This window comes from Vombatus ursinus, unplaced genomic scaffold (genome assembly GCF_900497805.2).
Source record: "Vombatus ursinus unplaced genomic scaffold, bare-nosed wombat genome assembly UNPS02014801.1, whole genome shotgun sequence".
NCBI classification, from domain to species: Eukaryota; Metazoa; Chordata; class Mammalia; order Diprotodontia; family Vombatidae; genus Vombatus; species Vombatus ursinus.
The window spans coordinates 8,580,062-8,600,777 of NW_020954579.1; the positions used below are offsets into that span (position 1 = coordinate 8,580,062).

Sequence of the window (20,716 nt, forward strand, 5' to 3'; positions counted from 1 at the left end):
GGTGGGAGATGTACACAAGTGTTGTACATTGCACATATTTTCAGACTTCTTCCAATATATTGATCAATTATGCTAATTTTTTCCCTCTTTTTTGTCTAAAAAATACTATTTGTTATATGGGATGTTATATGGGATGATCTCTGAGGTTGGAAGAATTGGAGGAGGAACACTGGGACAAACTGTATTGATATAAAAACAAAATGCATCAATAAACACTTTTTTTTTTTTTAAAGTATTGTTCTGGCTTAGGTCAGTCAGGCTTTTATACAGATCAAACCAATGTTGCTGGGAGCTCTCCATGCAGCTGGCTCATTCTGCCCTGGTGTTATTGGGACCTTCTATTGCTTTAATAACATTCTTTTTGTTATTACTATACCAGGTTCCAAGACTGGACATTTGCGTAAGACTGTCCTCATTGGTGGAGAGAATGATTAGTCAACATTGTGAGCCTCTATGAAAAGCATAGTTAGCAAGAGATTAGGAGTAGAAAGATCCTTTTGCTTCAGAATTCTAGCTTCAAGAGAACACATACACAGTTCTAGGCTTTCCTCAAGGATAGGCCCCCTGGAGAGAGAAAAGGATTAGGGAAGAAGCTGTCATGGAGAAGAGACAATATCTTGAGCATGTCTATGATTTCTCCATCTTGCCACACTAGAGACATTAGAGAATTCCTCCTTAGATGAAATCAGGGACTGTCTTTTGGGTGAGCTAAGATTTCTCATCCACAGTGGGAGAACTTACTCAATTCGTGTTGTCTGGCATATTTTAATCTATATAATTTCTCTGATTTCCATTTACTATCAGCTTAGATAAAAGGGTTTATTTGCTATTCAATATTTGGAATGATCTTTGTGTAAATAGCATTTGATGGGGAGTCAAGTCTTCAGATACAGCTTGGGATACTCCTTTCCCATTAAGACATTGTGACCAGAAAAAAATCGCTTGAACCTAAAAATCATTTCCCCTAGACTAGGAATATTTGTTGTTGTTGTTGTTGTTTTTGTAGGGGTGGCAGCTCAATATAATTCTAGCCCAGGATCACCTCTCTGAGGAGAGCAGAATGGGCTAGGCTCAGAACCTCAATCTCCTATTCCTTTCTAGGCAAGAAACAAAATAAACATTAGAGAGAAAGCAAAATTTGAAAGCTATCCCTGTAAGCAGCATTAAGGCAAACCTATGTGAACACAGGCAAGGCAGAATCTATGCTACATTGTGGCTCTCATTGCTATGGTGTTCCTTATGATCCCGAGTTTAGCTCTCCCATGGTTTACAGTGAGGTTGAAAAAAGAGTCTTGACAGCTGCCTGAGGGGCCTGTATAGTCTAGATGTTAGGGGAGACAAGCTGTACCTATAAATACACAAATTAATAAAAGGTGGGTTGTGTTTACTCCCCCTAGCCACATGGAATGGTTCTTTGGTATGATCTAGTCACTCAGCCCTTCCATGTCAATTGACTTAATTTTCCTTCGGCCACAACCAAACTTCATAGAAAAAAGGTAATCAATCAAGGTTGGTGAGTTTTGCTGATTTGATATGGGGAGGTACACTTGTCAATGATGTATCTTACACAATCTCATAAGCTCTCCAAGGCTCATAGAAGGCATATTTCCATGTTGCTTCAAAACTGTGTTTGGATGCCCCAAGGCTTCACCAGTTTTCTGGCTTACTGAGCTCTGCTGAAGATTACTGTGCAGGGGCCATAACCACACTGAGATGAGGTGGGGCATTACTCCTATTAAGGAATGCCTGGCACCCAGTAGGAAAGTTGCCCTTATTCCCTGATCATTTACATTTTCATGTGATCCATAACTATTTCTGGTGTCAGGTACTGCCCCTTTCCTATATAGATTGAAAGGGCTGAAAAAAAGAACATTTGTGGAAGGAACACTGATAAAGACCGTTCAAGAAGAAATAATGCCTCTTAAATAAATTGTTGAGGGGAGACATAAATTGTTCTGAGAAGCTGAAAGAGAATCGACCCTCAGATAAATATACTGAAGAGATGCTGTTTGGAGGCAGAGCACTGAGAGAGGTCAAGACAGCTACTGTGTGCTATGTGGTACATCTTATTGCTTACATATAACTTGTTTCAGAGTTTTGAAGGTTATAATTGGGAAAGTATAAATAGAACAATTGTTTGGGAACCATGGGAAGATTGTATAAGGACTGGTAAGGCTATACCTAACAGAAACTGAATCTTTTGGTTTTTTTTTTTTTTAGGCAATTATTAAGTGACTTGCCCAGGGTCACACAGCTAGTAAGTGTCAAGTATTTAGTCTGAGGCCAAATTTGAACTCAGGTCCATGCTGATTTCAGGGCCGGTGCTCTATCCACTGCACCACCTAGCAGCCCCAAAATTGAATCTTTTCACTTTCATGATATGTTAGACATTTGTCCCTGCTTGCAAGGAGGCCTTGATTTGAGGCCTTAAAGGATAGGGGAAGAGTAAGAGATGACCAGATGAAGAGAAAAGCAGAAGAGGAAGCTAAGTTCAGGAAGAATTAGGGAAAGAAGGCATAAGAGGCAATAAGGGCTGCTTACTGAAAAAAGAAAAGAGTGGCTGATAGGAACTGATCAAAGTTAAGAGTCAGAATCTGCAGCTGTTATTCTGAAAATTGCACTGTTTGAAGAGCTGATTAGGAGAAGGCTACATGGCTCTAATGCTATCTACAGATTGAGAAGGAAACCCTTCTCAGAGCCTCCGAGCTTATCTGAAGAGTTTGGCAGTACTCCATATTAAGAGAATTGTTAGGGCCCAGCTCTGGACCGTGGCCTCCTGTGAGGGTAGTGAGACGCCTGGAGGTGCGAACCTGCCCCTTCCGGGGTACTGGGAACGCCTCAGTAACAGACGCTGGCTCCACCCACAGGGAGGAACATGGGAGGAGCTAGGGCGAGTATAAGAGCAGGACCCGGGGGTGTCTGAGAAGAGTTGAGTCGGAGGAGTCGGAGTTGGAGCAGGGGCCCGGACCATGGGAGGCAGGAGAGCATGTAACCAATAAATTGTGTGCAGCTGCCAGCTCGGGTGTTCTGTCTAGTCATTCCCCTCCACCCTCGGAGGGGCCGGAGACGTCCGAAGACCAGGAAGGGTAAGTATCCAAGCAATGGTCTGGGTGTAGAGACCCCGGACAGAGAATTGCTTATCATTGAAAGGGAATAAAACTTCAACACCCTGCCAACGGTAGCTGTGTGATAAGAGAGTTTGCCAATGCTTTAGTGTCCTATGAGTAACAGAGAAATGGCTTTGTCTTGTAGAAAGGGAGTAGAGTGAGAAGTGGTTTTGTCCAGCTGAGGTCAAGTGGTACAGCCTCTTCTCTATAGAGACCTAAGAAAATGAGGTAAGCTGTCCAAAATAGTGAATTACCCTGGGCACACGGGTTTTCCTACTTATGTACCTCCCAGTTAGGCTTCTTCTGTGTGTGCCCACTCTCCTTTACAGATGCTGTAGGCATTGGTGGGAGAATGTGACCCAGGATTATGCATGGACTATTATATTTTGATTGTTGCTGATCTTTTCTATTGAACAACTGTTATAATTATTCTTTCTCTTGCTTTATCATTTAGCAAATGTTTTATGTTTAAGAGTCAACAGTGTCAGGGTAGCTGTGTATAAATAGGAAACATGTTATTGGGGGCTACAGAGGTACAGTGATAGGGTGTAGGCCTGTGTCCTCACTATACAGGGTTATGCCGTGGACCCTAAGAGTTTAGTAGTAACCAAGTGGCCATGACTGCCGTCTCTCCCCCCCCATCCCCGAAAAACCTTTTGACCTGCCAGCATGAGGGCAGGTGAAGGTGAGTGAACCAAACTCTAAAGAGGACAAAAAGGAGATATAGGCACTATGATAGACTACACTAATTTCATGAGTTGCCCAGTGCCATGCCTAGGCTACCCTGTAGGGGCTGGGGCAGTTATGAGGAGTTTGTTAGTACTCTGGCTTCAGGGAAGTGCTTATCACTGAGAGAACATAAAATTTTTTCAGTACTCTAAGGGTGACTGTATGATAAAGCCTCTCTGCTTTGATGGCCCTAGGGGAATAGAGAAAAGAATTTGCCCAGCAGGAGAACTGTAAGGATCAGATGAGGAGCAGATAAAGAAGCAGTTTGACCCAGCAGTGGACAGGTAGTGCAAATTGTTCTGTAAGGAGATCCAGGATATCAAGGCCTGATGTCCAGGGTTGTAAGTTGCCCTAAGCACATGAGTTTCCTTACTTATGTTCCTCACTGCTAGATTTCTTTAAGTATGCCTGCTTTCCCCTATGGACACTGAACATGGGTGGGAGAGTGTGATACAGTTTTATGGGTGGACTGTTATTTCTGCTCTTTTTATTGAGTAAATGTTTTAACTATTTTTGCTGTTACCTTATATTGTATAACTTGGATGATTATATTTGTTTTGCTTTCTATTGAGTATATGTTATGATTATTCTTGCTTTTAAGCCTGATCATTTAATAAAATTTCCATGTTTTGAGTTGATGGTGTCATGACTGGTTTTGTATAAATGGGAAGCATGCTCCTGAGGTCTCAGAAGCTCCATTGATGAATAGTGAAGTAGATTGCTGCTTCTGCCCCCAACACACACACACACACACACACACACACACACCAGGGTTATCACTAAGACTCTAAGAGAATACTTGAGTAGTAGCCACGCGGTTGGGGCCATAACCGGCCCCGCAATCTTGGAAAATCCTCTAGGGTACAGTGTGAAGGCAGGTTGGGGTGAATGAATCAGTTCAGAGAGAAAGAAGTATGCATGTATTGGTGGGAAGGGGGGACATGCTACGTTGGATATCATGCATAGGTTACACTGGGATCTCATTCTCAGAACTGTGCCAAGGTATTTGTATACCATAGACAAACTTCCTCACGTCCCCTGCCCCCACTCCATAACAGTAAAAACATAAATTTATCACTTAGAAGAATAATTAATTTCATTTTACAGGTCTGGCAGTGGCAGTGGCAGCAAACACAAAGAAACAAACATTATAGTTATGGATCCCTATGAGTACAATTGTAGATTTAAGAATGATGGCCATACAGCCCTTCTGTCTTTAGGGGTTGATTACATCATCAAAATTAAGGTGTTTTGCGGCCTCACAGCCAATGGATACATGGCCAGCACTCCTTTTACTTTGCTAAATGGACAATGAAATTTTACTACCTTTAGTACCTTGTATTCACTATATATACTTTAAATAACTATGGTTTGTTTTCCTTTTTTTTTTTAAGCAAACCTGTTGCTAGCTCTTCACTGCCTCTAAATTAAAAAAAAAGGAATTAAAAAAAAAGAAAAATAAAACCCTTGTAACAAATATGCATGGTTGAGCATAACATTTCTACATTGGCCATGTCTGAAAATATTTATCTCATTATGCACCTTGATTCCATCCTCTCTCTTTCAGGATATACGTGGAATGCTTCATCAATGGTCTTTTGGAATCATGGTTAATCATTGCATTGAACAGTTCTTAAGTCTTTCAAAGTTTTCTTTGTTGTTATTGTCTAATGGGGGTGGGAGTGGTTCTTAACCTGGGAACAAGAATTTTAAAAAATATTCTGATAATTACCTCAATATAATTGGTTTCATTCATAATCCTTGTGTTTTATTTTATGCATTTAAAAACATTATTCTGAGAAAGAGTCCATAGGCATCATCAGACTGCCAAAGGGGATCCACGACACAAAAAAGTTTAAGAACCCCTGGTCTAAACCTAATTTCTGCTTTCCAATTTTCTCAGCAATATTTATTGAATACTGAGTCCTTACCTCAGTAGTTGGGTTCTGCAGGTTTATTAAGCAATATGCTGCTATGTTCATAAGCTTGTACATAGTAGATATGAATTGACTTTTCTGCTTTTTAACTAGTACCAAATAGTTTCTGATGATTTCTGCTTTGTAATATTGTTTGAAATCTGCTATTGCCAATCTTTTTTCATTTTTCCTTTAAGATTTGTAAATATTTTTGTTCTTCCAGATGGATTTTTAAAAAATTATAGTTTCTGTGTCTTGGTAGGTAGATCCCCAAATATTTTATGCATTTTGTAGTTATTTTGAATTGAATGTCTCCATTTTTTCCTGGTGGGTATTGTTAATAATATATAGTTAGAGTATGTTTTGGGTATATATACATATATTTTATATTCTGTTGATTTGCTGATACTTTTTTGCTGTGTTTTTAAAATTTATTTTTAAATAAATTTTTTATTGTTTTCTGTTTTTTACATCATCATAGTTATCCCAAACATCTCCCCTTCTCCCCTTCCCAAAGAGTCATCTTTTATAAAAGTATTTTTTAGAAAGAAAAAAAATTAGCACAACTGATGAATACACAAAAAAGTTCAAAAACATGTGCAAAACACTATATAACCTATGGGCTCTCCTACCTCCATGAGGGGATGGGTTGGGGAATGTCTTCTTATATGTCTTCATTTGATTCTTGCTTGATCTTTAATTACTTTATTACCTTCACTTTTGATTTTTTGGCATAGTTTTTCTTCCTATTTACTTTGTTACAATTATCATGTATATTGTTTTCCTGACTTCAGGTGTCTGCCTGTGGGCTCTAGATTTCACTAGACTGCCCCGGTCTATATGCTGGAAGTCTTCCATGTGCTGGACTTGTGGGCCAAGCTTCTCTGATCAGATGCTTGATACAATCACATCTGCCATTCTGTGACAACCCTCCCTCACTTCACTTCTCCCTGCACTCCAAGATCTCAACCTTTCCCCCCTTTCTGAACTAGGCATCAGTTCTTTAGGATAGTTATAGCCCAACCACTAGTTGGGCTCCATATTGACTCAAATTTATAAGAATAAGAACCCTCCCCAATTGATAAATGGTCAAAGCTATCAATAGTCATATGAAAAAATGCCTCAAATCACTAATAGAGAAATGCAAATTAAAGCAACCCTGAGGTTTCACATTACACTCATCAGACTAGCAAAACTGACCAAAAAAAAGATGATAAATGTTGAATGGGCTTCTGGAAAACCAGCACGTTGTTCTATCGGTGGGGACCTGGAGACAAGAAGACCCAAGCTCAAATCTGGTCTTTGACACTGTCTCAGTGACTCTGGGCAAACTTAACTTCTGTTCTCTTGTTTCCTCAACTATAAAATGTAAATAATAATGGTACCCAACTTTCAATGTTGTGGGATCAAATGAAATATTTGTAAAGCTCTTAGCATAGTGCTTGGCACAGAGTGGGAATTTAATAAATCCTTCCTTCCTTCCCTTTTTTCCTTCTGCCATACTGGCATACTTGCTGCTTCTCACATATGATGCTTCATCTCTCATCTTTGTGTCTTTGTACTAGATAATTCCAAAACTGGGAATTCTTCCTCTTTTCACCTCTCCTTTTCAGAATTCCTGGCACCCTTCAAGTCTCATCTCAAATCCCACCTTCTTCTGATCTTTCACAGTCTTTGAAAGAGCTAGTGGCTTTCATTCTAATGTTCCCTTCCATATATTCTATACCTTGTACCTATTTATATACACAGACTCTCTCTCCATTAGAATGTCAACTCCTTGAGTTCAGTTGCTTTTTCTTTGCATTTCTCAGCACTTAGCACAGTACACAGTCAGTACTTAATATAATACTTGATTAAATAAGGTTATAGTACCTGTGTACTCTGTCTCCATCAGATCACATTTGTAATACTGTGTTCAGTTCTGGCCACCACAGTTTAAGAACTTTTATATGGATGGAGATCATTCAAAGGATAGCAACCAGGTTGGTGAAGAGCCTTGAGCTCATGTCATGTGGGGACTCACTAAAGGACAGTTAGCCTGGAGAAGACTCAGAGTGGACAGGGTAACTATTTTCTTTCTTTTTTTTTTTTTTGGCTAGGCGATGGGGTTAAGTGACTTGCTCAGGGTCACACAGCTAGTAAGTGTTATGTGTCTGAGGCCACATTTGAACTCAGGTCCTCCTGAATTCAGGGCCGGTGCTCTATCCACTGTGTCACTTAGCTGCCCCCAGGATAACTATTTTCAAGGGCTGTCATTACAATTTGTTCTGTTTGGCCCCAGAGGTCAAAATCAGGAGCAATCAACAGAAGTTGCAAAAAAGGCAAATGTAGGTTTGATAGAAAAAAAAACTTCCTTACAGAGAACTAAGTCAAATTTATAAGGCTACATGTCATTCCCCAAATGATAAATGGTCAATGGATATGAACAGGTAGTTTTCAGATAAAGAAATTAAAGCTATCTATAGTCACATAAAAATGCTCTAAATCACTATTAGAGAAATGCAAATCAAAACAACTCTAGGTACCACATCACACCTATCAGATTGGCCAACATGACAAAACAGAAAAATGATAAATGTTGGAGAAGATGTGGGAAAATTGGAACATGAATGCATTGTTGGTGGAGTTGTGAAATGATTCAACCATTTTGGAGAGCAATTTGGAACTATGCCCAAAGGGCTATAAAAAATGTGCATAGCCTTTGACCCAGCAATAGCACTTCTAGGGCTGCATCCCAAAGAGATTATACAAATGGGAAAAGGATACACATGTACAAAAATATTTACAGCAGTTCTTTTTGTGGTGGCAAAGAATTGGAAATTTAGGGGATGCCCATCAACTGGGGAATGACTGAACAAGTTGTGGTATATGAATGTAATGGAATACTATTGTGCTATAAGAAATGATGAGCAAACACACTTCAGAAAAACCTGGAAAAACTTGTATGGACTAATGCTGAGTGAAGTGAGCAGAACCAGGAGAATGTTGTAAATAGTTTACAACCACACTGTGCGATGACTAACTTTCATAGACTTAGCTCTGCTTAGCAACGCAAGGATCTAAGACATCACCAAAAGTCTCATGATGGAAAATGCTATCCACATCTAGAAAAAGAACTATGGAGTTTGAATGCAGATCAAAGCATACTATTTGCTCTTTTTTTCCCTTCTGTTTTGTTTTGTTTCCTTTTTCTTGTGGTTCCTCCTATTGGTTCTAATTCTTTCTTACAACATGACTAATGTGAAAATACATTTAATAGGAATGTATATGCAGAGCCTATATCAGATTGCATGCTGTCTTGGGGAGGGAGGTAGGGAAGGAGAGGGAGAGAAATTTAAAACTCAAAAGTGTGTGGAAGTGATTGTTGAAAACTAAAAATAATTAATAAAAGAAAAAAGAAAAAATTTCCTAAAAGAGTTTAGAAATGGAATGATTTCCCCCTAACTGGAGGTCTTCAAGCAAAGAGTCTAAAAGTTGTATCATACTCATAGGTTTCTTATAGTAGGGATTCCTTTTGAGTCTGGGTAGGATTAGATAGCCACTGAAGTCCTTACTGACTTTAAAATTCTATGTTTCTACCCTTTGAGCCAGCAATACCACTACTAGGTCTGTATCCCAAAGAGATCAAAGAAACAGAAAAAGGACCTATATGTACAAAAATATTTATAGCAGCTCTTTTTGTGGTGGCAAAGAATTGGAAACTGAGGGGATGCCAATAGCTGAACAAATTATGGTATATAATTGTGATGGAATACTATTGTGCTATAAGAAATGGAGAGCAAGATGCTTTCAGAAAAACCTGGAAAACTTACATGAACTGATGCCAAGTGAAAAGAGCAGAATCATGAGAACATTGTGTACGGTTACTGCAAGTAACTGCAAGTTACTTTTACGATGATCAATTGTGAATGACTTAGCTATTCTCAGCAATACAATGATCTAAAACAATTCCAAAGGATTTATGATAAAAAATTCTATCCATCTCCAAAGAAAGAACTGATGGCATATGAATACAGATTGATGGATACTTTTGAAATTTTGTGGGTTTTTTTGTCTGTGTTTTCTTTTGCAACATGGCTAATATGGAAATGTTTTGTATGACTACACATGTATAATCTATATCAAATTGCTTGCCTTCTCAAGGAGGGGTGAGAAGAAGGAGGGAGGAAGAGAATTTGAAACTCAAAATTCTAAAAAAAAAAAGAATGTTAAACATTTTCTTTATATGTAATTGAGAAAAACTAAAATAAAAATTAAGTGAAAAAAATTATGCGCTCCTATGACAGAATCTGCTCTCAAACTGTTTGTCTCCTTTGTGGGATCATCAGCCATGTACAGCTACCTATTTGGAGATGTATCCCAGGGCTGTCTTGAACCCTCTTCTTTCCATCCCTATACTCTGTGATCTCATCAGTTCCCATGGATTCAACTATTATTTCTACGAAAATAACTTCCAAATCTCCATAGCCAATTCTCATTTCTCTCCCGAGCTCTCGGCACTTACTACCAACTGCCTGCTCAACATCTCTGCCTGGGTGTCCCATAGGCTTATAAAACTCAATGTGGTCCAGACCAAAATTAGCTTTTCCTCAAAATCTCCCCTCTGTTTCCCCTCTTTCTATTGATAGCACCACTATCCTTCCAGTCACCCAGGTCACATATCCAGAGCCATCCTCAGTTCCACTGTCTCCCTCATCCACTACATCTAATCACTCATCAAATCTCATTGATTTTACTCCCACAACATTGCGAGCATCTCCCCTCTCCATTTACATATCCACTACTCTAAGACCTCCATCACCTCTTGCTTGGACTATTACAATTGCCTCCTAATTGTTCTCCTGGCTGTCCTTCCCCTTTCCAATCTATCTTCCATACTGCTGCCAAAGTATATTCCTAAAATACAGGTCTGAGCATGTCACTACCCTGCCCAAATAGCTGTAGTGACTCCCTCTTGCCTCTATAATAAATCAATGCATTATGCATCTATGATCATATATTTAAAGCTAGATTTAACTCTTCTGTTTGGCATTCTGAACCTTTTACAATCTGACTTCAGCCTCCCTTCCATATATATTCTTCCCCTTCATGTACTAAACTGATCTACTCACTGTTTCTCACCTAGGCCACTTCATCTGCTATCCCTGTGTCTACAACAACTTCATCTCTTACAATCTCTAGCTTTCTTCAAGGCTTAGACTCAGTAGCACCTTATGTACAAGGTCCTTCCCGATCTTTCCAACTGCTTGTGCCTCTCCTCCCCCAAATTACCTGATCTTTGTTTTTACTTATGAAGCAGGTGTCTTCCTCTCCTTTTTCCCCAACTTGTGCAGCCAACATTCCAGTGGATCAATCCGTGAGCCTCCTGATGGGCAGCCAAGCTGAGAGAGCTAATGAAGATGGATGCCATCCCTGGTAAAAGAGGTAGTGGCTTCCCTCTGGTGTTCCTTTCTTGGCTATAGCCTTCCAAATGACAGAATGTGAGAGGTAATGGTGGCAGTGGCTGTTGCTGCCTGTGTGGAATGGGGACTCAACTAGCTGGACTCATAATGGGGTCTTTGCTGCCTTTATCTTTTCTGTGTGTTTCCCTCCTATAGCATCAACCATGTGATTATTGAAAAGTTTGAAGAGATTGTAGCAATAGCAGTGTTTCCCTGGCACCTGAGCAGCAGTGGAGAGAGTACCTAATTAGTTGCCAGAGTGGGCTAGCGCCAAGGTAATAGTCAGAATTAGACAGAGACCTTTGAAAGACTCAAGCAAGGCTGAAATGTAAAACGTGGCTAATTAGCAGTTTTGCAAAACTGTTTCATGTCCCAAAGCTTGAATATTAGCCTCTCAGCCGATGATGCCATTAGTAAAAAAAAAAAAAGTTAAGCTACTGAATTTTGTTCTAATCATTCTATAATGTACTCTATGATTCTTTTATGCTTAAGCATTCCCTTTTCAGCATAAGAACAAATGACTTGTTTCATATATGATTCACATTTGTACCCTGGTTATCTCTTTTTGTTTCTCCTTTCTTTTGGGGAAAACCTAGAGTCAAAATCAGTAACTTTTCCTGAAGTAGCCAGAATAGGGATAAGAAGCCAATGGATGTGAGATTGGGGAGCTTACTTCCCCCTGTTGAAGTCATGATTGCCCTAGCAATAAATTCAGTATACAATCCTTTAGCTGGTTACATATCAAGTGCAGGTGGCCAGCCTGGTGACCCACAGCTGACTGGTTGCATCTATACATGTTTTTTCCTGAATAAATTTGCAGTTCCTTGAGGGCAAGGATCCTTTCACTTTTGTCTTTTTAAACCTATTTCCCAGCACAGTGCCTAGCATGTAGTAGGCCCTTGAATAAATGAAAGTGATTGATTCATCCTTTTCAGGAATGGTAGAATTGATTCGATTACTATTTCCCAGAGTTAGAAAGGTAGAAACTGGGAGTGGTGGGGCAAATGAGGGGGAAGGGTAGAGTACAGGATCAGATTAATAAATACTTATTGATTGAAACTGATAAACTAAATTCCTTCTTACATTGGAACCAAAGTTAGCACTGACCTCAGGAAACACTGTGGGATATTTCAGTAAGACTAAGAACAGGCCATGGACAACTCTGAAGGTAGTCTTTGCAATGTTTTTCTTATTGATTCAACTGTTATGTCTCATTTACTGCTAATCCAATGTTAGCGTACTATTTATTTTTTGTCACTGATTGGATAAAATCATATTGAAGTGTTGCTTATTCACTGTTTATTTTCAAAATCAAAATGCCTCTCTCAGTGATGTGAATATTATGGTTTGATGTTTTTGTTTTGTTTTGTTTTTAGCTCAGGTTTTATTAGGTGTTTAAAGAGGTAACCACTTTCTTCTTTCTTATAATAAGAGATAGCTGGTCCATGCTAGAATCCCTCCCTTCCCTTTGGAGGGCACCAAAGGATTCCACTTTCCTTTTTACTTAACTCCACTTGATGTGAGGAATGGAAATTGAAAAGGATTGTTATTAGTAGATGAGGGTAGAACTAGCATCAGGCCAGAAAAACCCAGGTAAAATGAAAGACGTGGAACTTGGACCAACTTATTTTTAAAACCTCTAAACATATGATATCCAGACAAAACCTTGGGTTAATTCAGCTCCTCTACACATTCTTTTTAACTCTATCCCCCTTTCTCATTTTGTGCTTCTCATAGGTTGGGCTACTGAATCCAAGATGGGATGTGTGGGAAGCAGATGATAGTACCTTATACATAGGCATTTCAAGGGCCCCTGCCTTTTCTTACCCTGATCCAAAAAACCCCTGACAGATTTAAAAACAATCCCTTCTTTTTATTGAAAAGAAATAGATGTGATTGTTTCATTTTGTTTTCTGATCACATGACTGGAAGTAGGTGTGAATTGTATGCATTTAATATGATAAAAAATAGAATTTTACAAATATTGTTGAGAAACCAATATTCACAAAATAATGTTGATGAATTTCTGTCTGAGGCTTTAATCTTCATTTTTTTCCTTTCTCTTCTTTTTTTCCTATTATTTCATTCCTAGGACCAAAAAAAGATTTTTAAAAACACACTATTTCTTTTGGTCTCTAAGGGAATATTGTCTCTCCCTTTTCTGATTATGTCACATATGTGGAAACTCACTGAACGTACCCATTATTAAGAATTTGCCTTCCCTCGTTGTTGAAAATGTCATCCTCATCAGAGGAGTCCTGGTCACGTAGCTTTTGAACCATGTTCTTTTTTCGTGTAGCATCTAGTGGATGATACATATCCCTAAGCCAGAGAGGTTTTCCTTTTCTGTAAAAATTCCCATCCTAGAAGATACAACAGAATTCACTTTGCACGGGGTTTTTCTTGCTGGTGGCCCTTGCTAGGTCAATAAATACTCAAGTTTACCTCTTTATGACTTTTTCCAGAGGATTTCTTGTGCAAAGATGTTATAAAATTCCTTGAAAAAGCACAAAATGGTTAGCCATTCATATAATCTTTTAGTAATTCAGTTTTTCAACTTATTGATCAAAGGGGTGCTGAAGTTTCACTACCTACAAGATAACACCTTCCACTTGACAGCAGGATGATGAAAACAAGTGCAATGCAAGGAAGTGGCCTGGAGTATTGGTCACTTGCTTTTTGGTCTGGGACCTCTGAATGTCCCCAAAGAAGTCCTTAGATGGAGCCTTTTTCAGACAGGGCCTAACCCTAGGCCAAGCTGGATCTCCTACAGATACTGTAAAACAGTTCTTGTTAAACATAATCCAATCCAAATTGCATCTTTAGTGCTCAAGCCAACTTTCTGAGGTGGGAAGTGGAATGCCATTTACTTGGCTACTTTCATCAGTTCACAATCAAGCAGATGCCAAGATTCACTTAGCAACAACTTCCATGATAATGTTTGGCATTAACAAAGGGAACCAGAAAGAGCACCCTTTGTGGAGTCCCTTCACCTGGGTTCTTATTTCAGCTCTGCTACTAATTAGCTGCTTAACTTGGGGCAAGTGACTTAACCCTTTCTGTAATTCAGTTTCTTCATCTGTGAAATGAAGGGGTCAAACTACATGATCCTTTCAAGCTTCAACATTCTATAATTCTAACCAAGTCTTGGGAATAAAAAAGCAGAGAATAAAAGCTGAAGGATGAGATTGGCTTACCTTTTATTCTGCTGAACCTAGGCCAGGAAGGCTCCTCTCTCATCTTTGGCAAGGTTAGCTTATGGCCCATTTTACTGGAACAGCCCCAGCCTATGGCTCTGTTTGATGCACTCCTCCCCATCCCCTCTTTAAGGCCCAAATTCTATCCCCTTCAGACACACTGAAGTCCAAGTCCCTGCAAGGGTGTGTGGGGGGTGGGGTGGGGATGGAGGTGCGATTTTTTTTTAAAGCATTGAGGGAGGGCAAATTCTTAATGATAATAAGACTGATTTAAAATTAACTCAGTTTTGACTGATTTTGCTAGAGCAAAACACAATATCAAAATGAATGTATGAACATCTATTTCTTGTCAAATTCTGAGAAGTGGAGGGGAGCAAGGGCAGACCCTGACAGTAAAGCGGCTGTGAGTTTCTCTTGTTAGAGGCAAAGGATCACTACCAATCTTTCAGGCCTAACAGGCCTGTTAGACTGCCAAATGATGGTTTTTTTTCCTTTTCTTTTTTTCCTTCTGGCATCCAAGAACAGAAGAAGAAGCGGAAACTGAATGGGGGACTTGGAAAGGCAAATGGGACCTCTCTCCTGATAGGTGATAAGCAATAAGTAGCAATACAGTCTAATCTGAGAGTCAGTAGACCTAGGTCCTATCCCCAATTTTGAAACTAGTTTGATGTGTATTTGTAGCCAAGTAATTTCCCTAGCTGGGCCTTGATGAGCTAATCAGTGAAGACAGAGGAGGCTGAAGAGACTATTTTCCAGCTTTAGCATTCTATTAAAAGTATTTACAGAAATCAGCATAATCATCTTCTGAAGCAGACAGTGATATTTACCGTAAGTTGTATAAATATTTTTTTTCACCTTTCGAAGTTGTTGGTCTATGGGAACAAATCTGTTTTGGAATAAAATACCATTATCAATTTTTATTTCATTTTTAATAAGCATTTGTCAAATTGAATAAATATTAATTTCTGACTGATTTATCAAATGCCTGCTGAGAGCATGTCAATTTGTGTGCCTGTGATTGCAGATGGGTAGTCCTTGCCTTCTCTGAACTTCCATTCTCTTTTTAAGAACAGCACAGAATAGTGAAAAAAATGGTCAGTTGGAATCCAGATTCAGACAGAGGTTGTGTGACCCTGTACAAGTCAATTGCCCTCACTGAGCCTCACTTTCCTTACTAGTACAATGGAAATAATACTAATACTTGTATCACCTACCTCACAGTCTTATTGTAAGGATACTAAAGCATACACTTATTATTTCCCATGGTTTTTTTTTTAATAGCCACTTAAGCAACTAAAAAAAGTTTTGCTGTGGCCTCTTGTTTTAAATGCCACAGTTATTTCCCCTTACCTTAACCTACTTCTTCTCTTCTGCTTCACTCTCTTTGTATCCTTCCTCATAACAAGGAAAAACATCCATTTTCCAAAAGTAGAATTCCTGCTTCTCTCTTGACAGGAGGTAGGTGTGTTTCCTTGTTAGTTCTCAGGAGAAAGATTGCCCATTCCAATTCGTTGGACTTCAAATGCTTTTTCAGTTAAAACAACTTTCCAAAGGAAAAAAAAAAAAGGAAAGAACCTAACAAAGATTAACTATTATATGAACACTTTCCTTCACTCTAAGAATGGGACAAATTTAGAGCACTAAATTTTAGAGGGAGCAAAAATGATTTTTAAAGTGTGCAATTTAAAAATTATTTAAATTATATTTTGACAGTATTTATAGTAACTTAGCAGTATAGAAACAACTGAGCTTTAGAGTCAGCAAGAATAATTCATTAACACTTAAAGTTGCTAGACACTGATCCCCTGACAGCAGCCTCGAAGTGTTTTAGGACTGGTGTTTCAAAGTCTTTGTTCTCCCTCCCCACAAGGCCAGCATTAAGGTCTCCCTTGCCCCTTGGCAGACATTATCCTGGGGTCTTCCCCTATGGGTCTTGTACTCCCATAAAGATATCCTTTCCTGTTCAAATGAATCAGTCTTTATTGTTTTTTATATTATATTCATATAGCAAATTATAAAATAGATTTGGTGGCATGAGATAATTTAGAGATAGAAGGGACACTTGAGGTCAACTCTTCATTTTACAGTTTTGGAAATTGAGGCCCAGAGAGGTTAATTGTTTAAGATTACACAAATAGGAAGTGGCACAAGTGCTCTTATTCCAAATCCAGAAGGCATCAATACTGCTAGTTACATTTCTACCTTATTTCGTAATAGATATTTGTTAAAAGCATTTTAATTACCTCATATCCTCTTCATAAATTCTGTGACCCTTTCAAAATTTACCAATCCATGAAAGCTCTCCTGATTTCCTTGGTCTCTCTTTGCAGCTTAAACCACTTTGACAATGGTCTCACTAGCAATTTAGGATTCCTCACCACCTTAACCTTCCACCCTAATAATTCCCAGACCATGGGAAACCTCCACCATTCAAATTTCTTGCTTTTGCTCCATGCAGGTTGTTATCATAGGAGTTCTTGAAACCAATACAAATTTTCTTTATAAAACCTTAGCTACATTATTATTCACTGCATGATAATCTTTTTATTCTTCTCATTTATCCTCCCACTTATTATCTATGTTTCATTTCACACAGTGGCATTACAAATACTTTCCATTCTTTTCAAATTCTTGACCCAACCCCATCTCCTTTTGTGTCTCTTTACTAAGATCAAATCTGACAGTGAACTGCCTTAACTCTTCACCTTCATGTACCAACTTTCTCATCTTTTCCCTCTAGTCTCTTCTCCCCTTGAGAGGAAAGTGTGGCCTACCTTCCTGTCAAGACTAACCCCTTCTCCTTCCCCAATTTCCTTGATCCTATTTCCTGCCTCCACCAAGACCTTGTTCTATCAATCACTTGCTGGGTCTCACATCTTTAGTCTCTCTTTCTATAGCTCCTTTCCCTCTGAATACAGACATGCTCAGATCTCCCCTATGTTAAGACATGCCTCATCACACCCTCCAAAGTCTTGCTTCCTCTCTTTTATTGCCAGACTGCTAAATAGAAGTCTAAAATTCCTGCTTTCATTTCTTTACCAATCACTCACTCTTAAAACTTCTTATAATCTGACTTAAACTTTTTCTTAACTACTCTTGAGCCCTCTCTTGAACTCTATTGAAATGACTCTCTTTAAGGTAAAGAATTACTTTCTAATTTCCATATCCAATGGCCTTTTCTCAGTCCTGATTGTTCTTGACCCTTCTGCAGCATCTGGCACTGCTGACCACTCTTCTTTGATAATCTCACCTTTCTTGTTTAACCACCAGAGACAATGCTGACCACATGTAGGATTCTGTGCTATAATTAGAACCAATCACTACCCATTAAGTGCTAGCTCCAGTTTTTAAGAACTTCCCTTAACACCAGAAGGATATTTTTCTAGTTCTCTATAGTTCTCAGAAAGCTAACTGCAGCTACCCCCCTAGCTTTTGTAGGTGGTTACACTCTCTTGTTAGTGTAGAGAGATGTGTGTGTGTGTGTGTGTGTGTGTGTGTGTGTGTGTGTAAATTTGGCACTCTTACCCCATGTCCCCTCCTCTGTATTTGCAATTCAAATTTTGTGTGCTCACCTCCTCTTTTGTCACTCCTGACACATTAGGCACGCTCAGTTCCTTATCTCTAACTCCCAGTATTCTCCTCTTGTACATATAACTTAACCATGTCCCAGAAGGAAGAAGGGGGCTACAAGAGTGAGAGGGGCTAGACTAGACTTTCATGACATTGTATCCTCTTCTTGTCATCCTATTTCCTACCTCCTACCTGGTTCCTCATTCTCCCTGGATGGATCCTTTTTTCTTGTTCCTATCCCCATAATGTAGAGTGGTTCTCAAACTTTTTAGTCTCAGAACTCCTTTAAACTCTTAGAAATTATTGAAGCCCCTCCTGGAGAGTTTTTGTTTATGTGGGTTTAATCTCTTGCTATTTACTGTATTAGAAATTGACAAACATCTTAGTATTATTACAAAAATAGTTTTGTCCTCATGGACTCCCTGAAAAGGTCTTGGGGACCCCAGGGATTCCTGGACCACACACTGGGAACTACTGATATAGACAATCCTTAGGACTCTGTCCACGTTTTTCTTCTCCTTTATACAATCTTGCCCGCTACCATGGCTTTGACTATCACCTTTACATGGAGATCACCAAATCTGTCATTATACATTTCCACTATCTCTTTGGAACTCCAAAGCTGTGTTTCCAACTGACTATACAGAGCAACTGACTGTACAGGGCATCTCCACTTAGATGTGCAACCAAGACTTTAAATTCAACATGTCCAAAACTGGACTCACCCTTCTCTCTCAAATGTGCTCCTCTTCCTGCCTTTCCTATTTCTGTTAATAATTTTCTCAGCCACAAACATTCAAAATCTGGTATCATCTTTGATTATTCTCTACATCTAATCCATCACACTAATTCCTGTTAATTTTACTTCTGTGATACTTCTTGCATCTGTCTCCTCATCTTAATTTCTGCTGCTCCCACCCTAGCTGGAGCCTCCCTCCTGTCTCACGTAGACTTCTGTATCAGATTTCTAAATAGATGTTCTAATGGCCAGCCAGTCTCTCTCTTTCCCATTCATCCTACATGCTTTTGCCAGGTTTATCTTATCATGAGGTGATGAATGTTTTTGGCCACAAGAAACTAAGATATATTATCTGTCTTAACAGAAGTACACTGATCAATTCATGAAGTTTTTGAAATATTCAAGTATTCTATCATGTTAATATATTTCATGGTGGTTTAGCCATTCCTTTATTGTTGGATTGTTTCACCATTATAAATAAGCTTATAAGTCAGTCAGCCAGTCATTATGTCCTTATTACGTGCTAGACACTGTGCTAAGTGCTGAGAATACAAAGAAAAATAAAACTATAGTCCCTACTGTAGGAAACTCTTATTCTAATGTGGGAGACAAGATGTAAACAATAATGTACATACAAAACAGATATGATGTAAATGGGAGGTGATCTCAGAGGGCAGGCTCTGGGGACTGGGTGGAGTAAGCAGAGATCCTTTTGCAAAAGGTAGGATTTGAGTTGAGTCTCAGTCATGGAATCCAAGAAATGGAGCTAAGAAGGGAGAGGCATTCGAGGCTTGGGAGACAGAAAATGCAGATGTATGGAGGTGGGTGATGGAGTGCCGTGTGTAAGGAAGAGCAAGCATTAATAGCCACTGTAGTTGGATTGAAGAGTGTGGGAGGAGAGTAAAGTATAAGAAGACTATAAATGTAGAAAGGAGTCAGCTTGTGACAGGCCTAAAAAGCCAAGAAGAGGATTTTATATTTGATCCTGGAGGTAGTAGGAAGCCACTAGAGTTTACTGAGTGTGCGTGTATGGGGGTGGGAGAGTAACATTATCAGACCTACACTTTAGGAAGATCACTTTGGCAATTGAGTGGAGGATGGATTGGAGTGGGAAAACCATGTCCCAGGTGGCAGGGAGATCAGCCAGCAGCCTATTGCAATAGTCTAAGCATGAAGAGATAAGGGCCTATACCAGGGTGGCAGTTATGTGAGAGGAGAGAAGAGGACACGTGAAAACATCGCTGAGGTGAACACACCTAGGGGAAAAAAAGAGGAAAAAAACCATAGCTTTTCTGTGGCAGTTCTACTAACCTTTTACATCAAAATGATCTGTAGAATTAGAATCTTCTTTTGAATACTTTTTACAACCCAGAGACTAGTCTAGGCAAGATGAGAGGGGTCTGCACTAGAGTGATGGCAGTGTCAGAGGAGAGAAAGGGTTGCAAAGGTAAAATCAACAGACTTTAGTTAACAGATTGGATATGGAGATTGGATAAGGCGGGTCAGAGCTGGTGATGAGAGATACTGAGGAATTCAGGATGACTCCTAGGTTGAGAGCCTGAGGGACTGGGAGGATGATGTTGCCCTCTACTATACTAGGGAAGGTAGGAGTGGGGTGGGGAGCATTTAGGGAGAAAGATAACTTGTTCTCTTTTGGACATCTTTAACTTAAGTTGGACATGCCAACTTAAGATGTCTACTGGACATCTAGTTCAAAATGTCTGAAAGGCAGTTGGAGATGTGAGATTAGAGGACAGTAGAGATAATGGGGCAGGATAGGTAGATTTGAGAATCATCAGCATAGAGATGGTGATTAAATCCATGGGAGCAGATGAGATCACCAAGTGAAGTAGTATAGAGAAAGAAGAGAAGAGGGCCGAGGACAGAACCCTTGAGGGACACCTATAGTTAGAAAGTATGCTCTGGATGAGAATCCAGTGAAGGAGACAGAGAATGAGTGGTTAGATAGGATATCACAAAAACCTAGAGAGAAGAGAATATCAAGGAGAAAATGGTG

General features: G+C 39.3%; 1 protein-coding gene across 1 annotated transcript in view; it reads right to left on the bottom strand.

Annotated features, from left to right (window-relative positions):
- Positions 1 to 2,838: 2,838 nt before the first annotated feature.
- The window catches only part of LOC114050915 (leucine-rich repeat-containing protein 37A2-like), a 77,755-nt gene continuing 59,877 nt past the window's right edge, over positions 2,839 to 20,716 (bottom strand). Inside the window, exon 12 of the mRNA XM_027872964.1 lies at positions 2,839 to 2,919. Within this exon, the coding sequence (XP_027728765.1) occupies positions 2,839 to 2,919 (81 nt within the window). The remainder of the gene's footprint in view (positions 2,920 to 20,716) is intronic.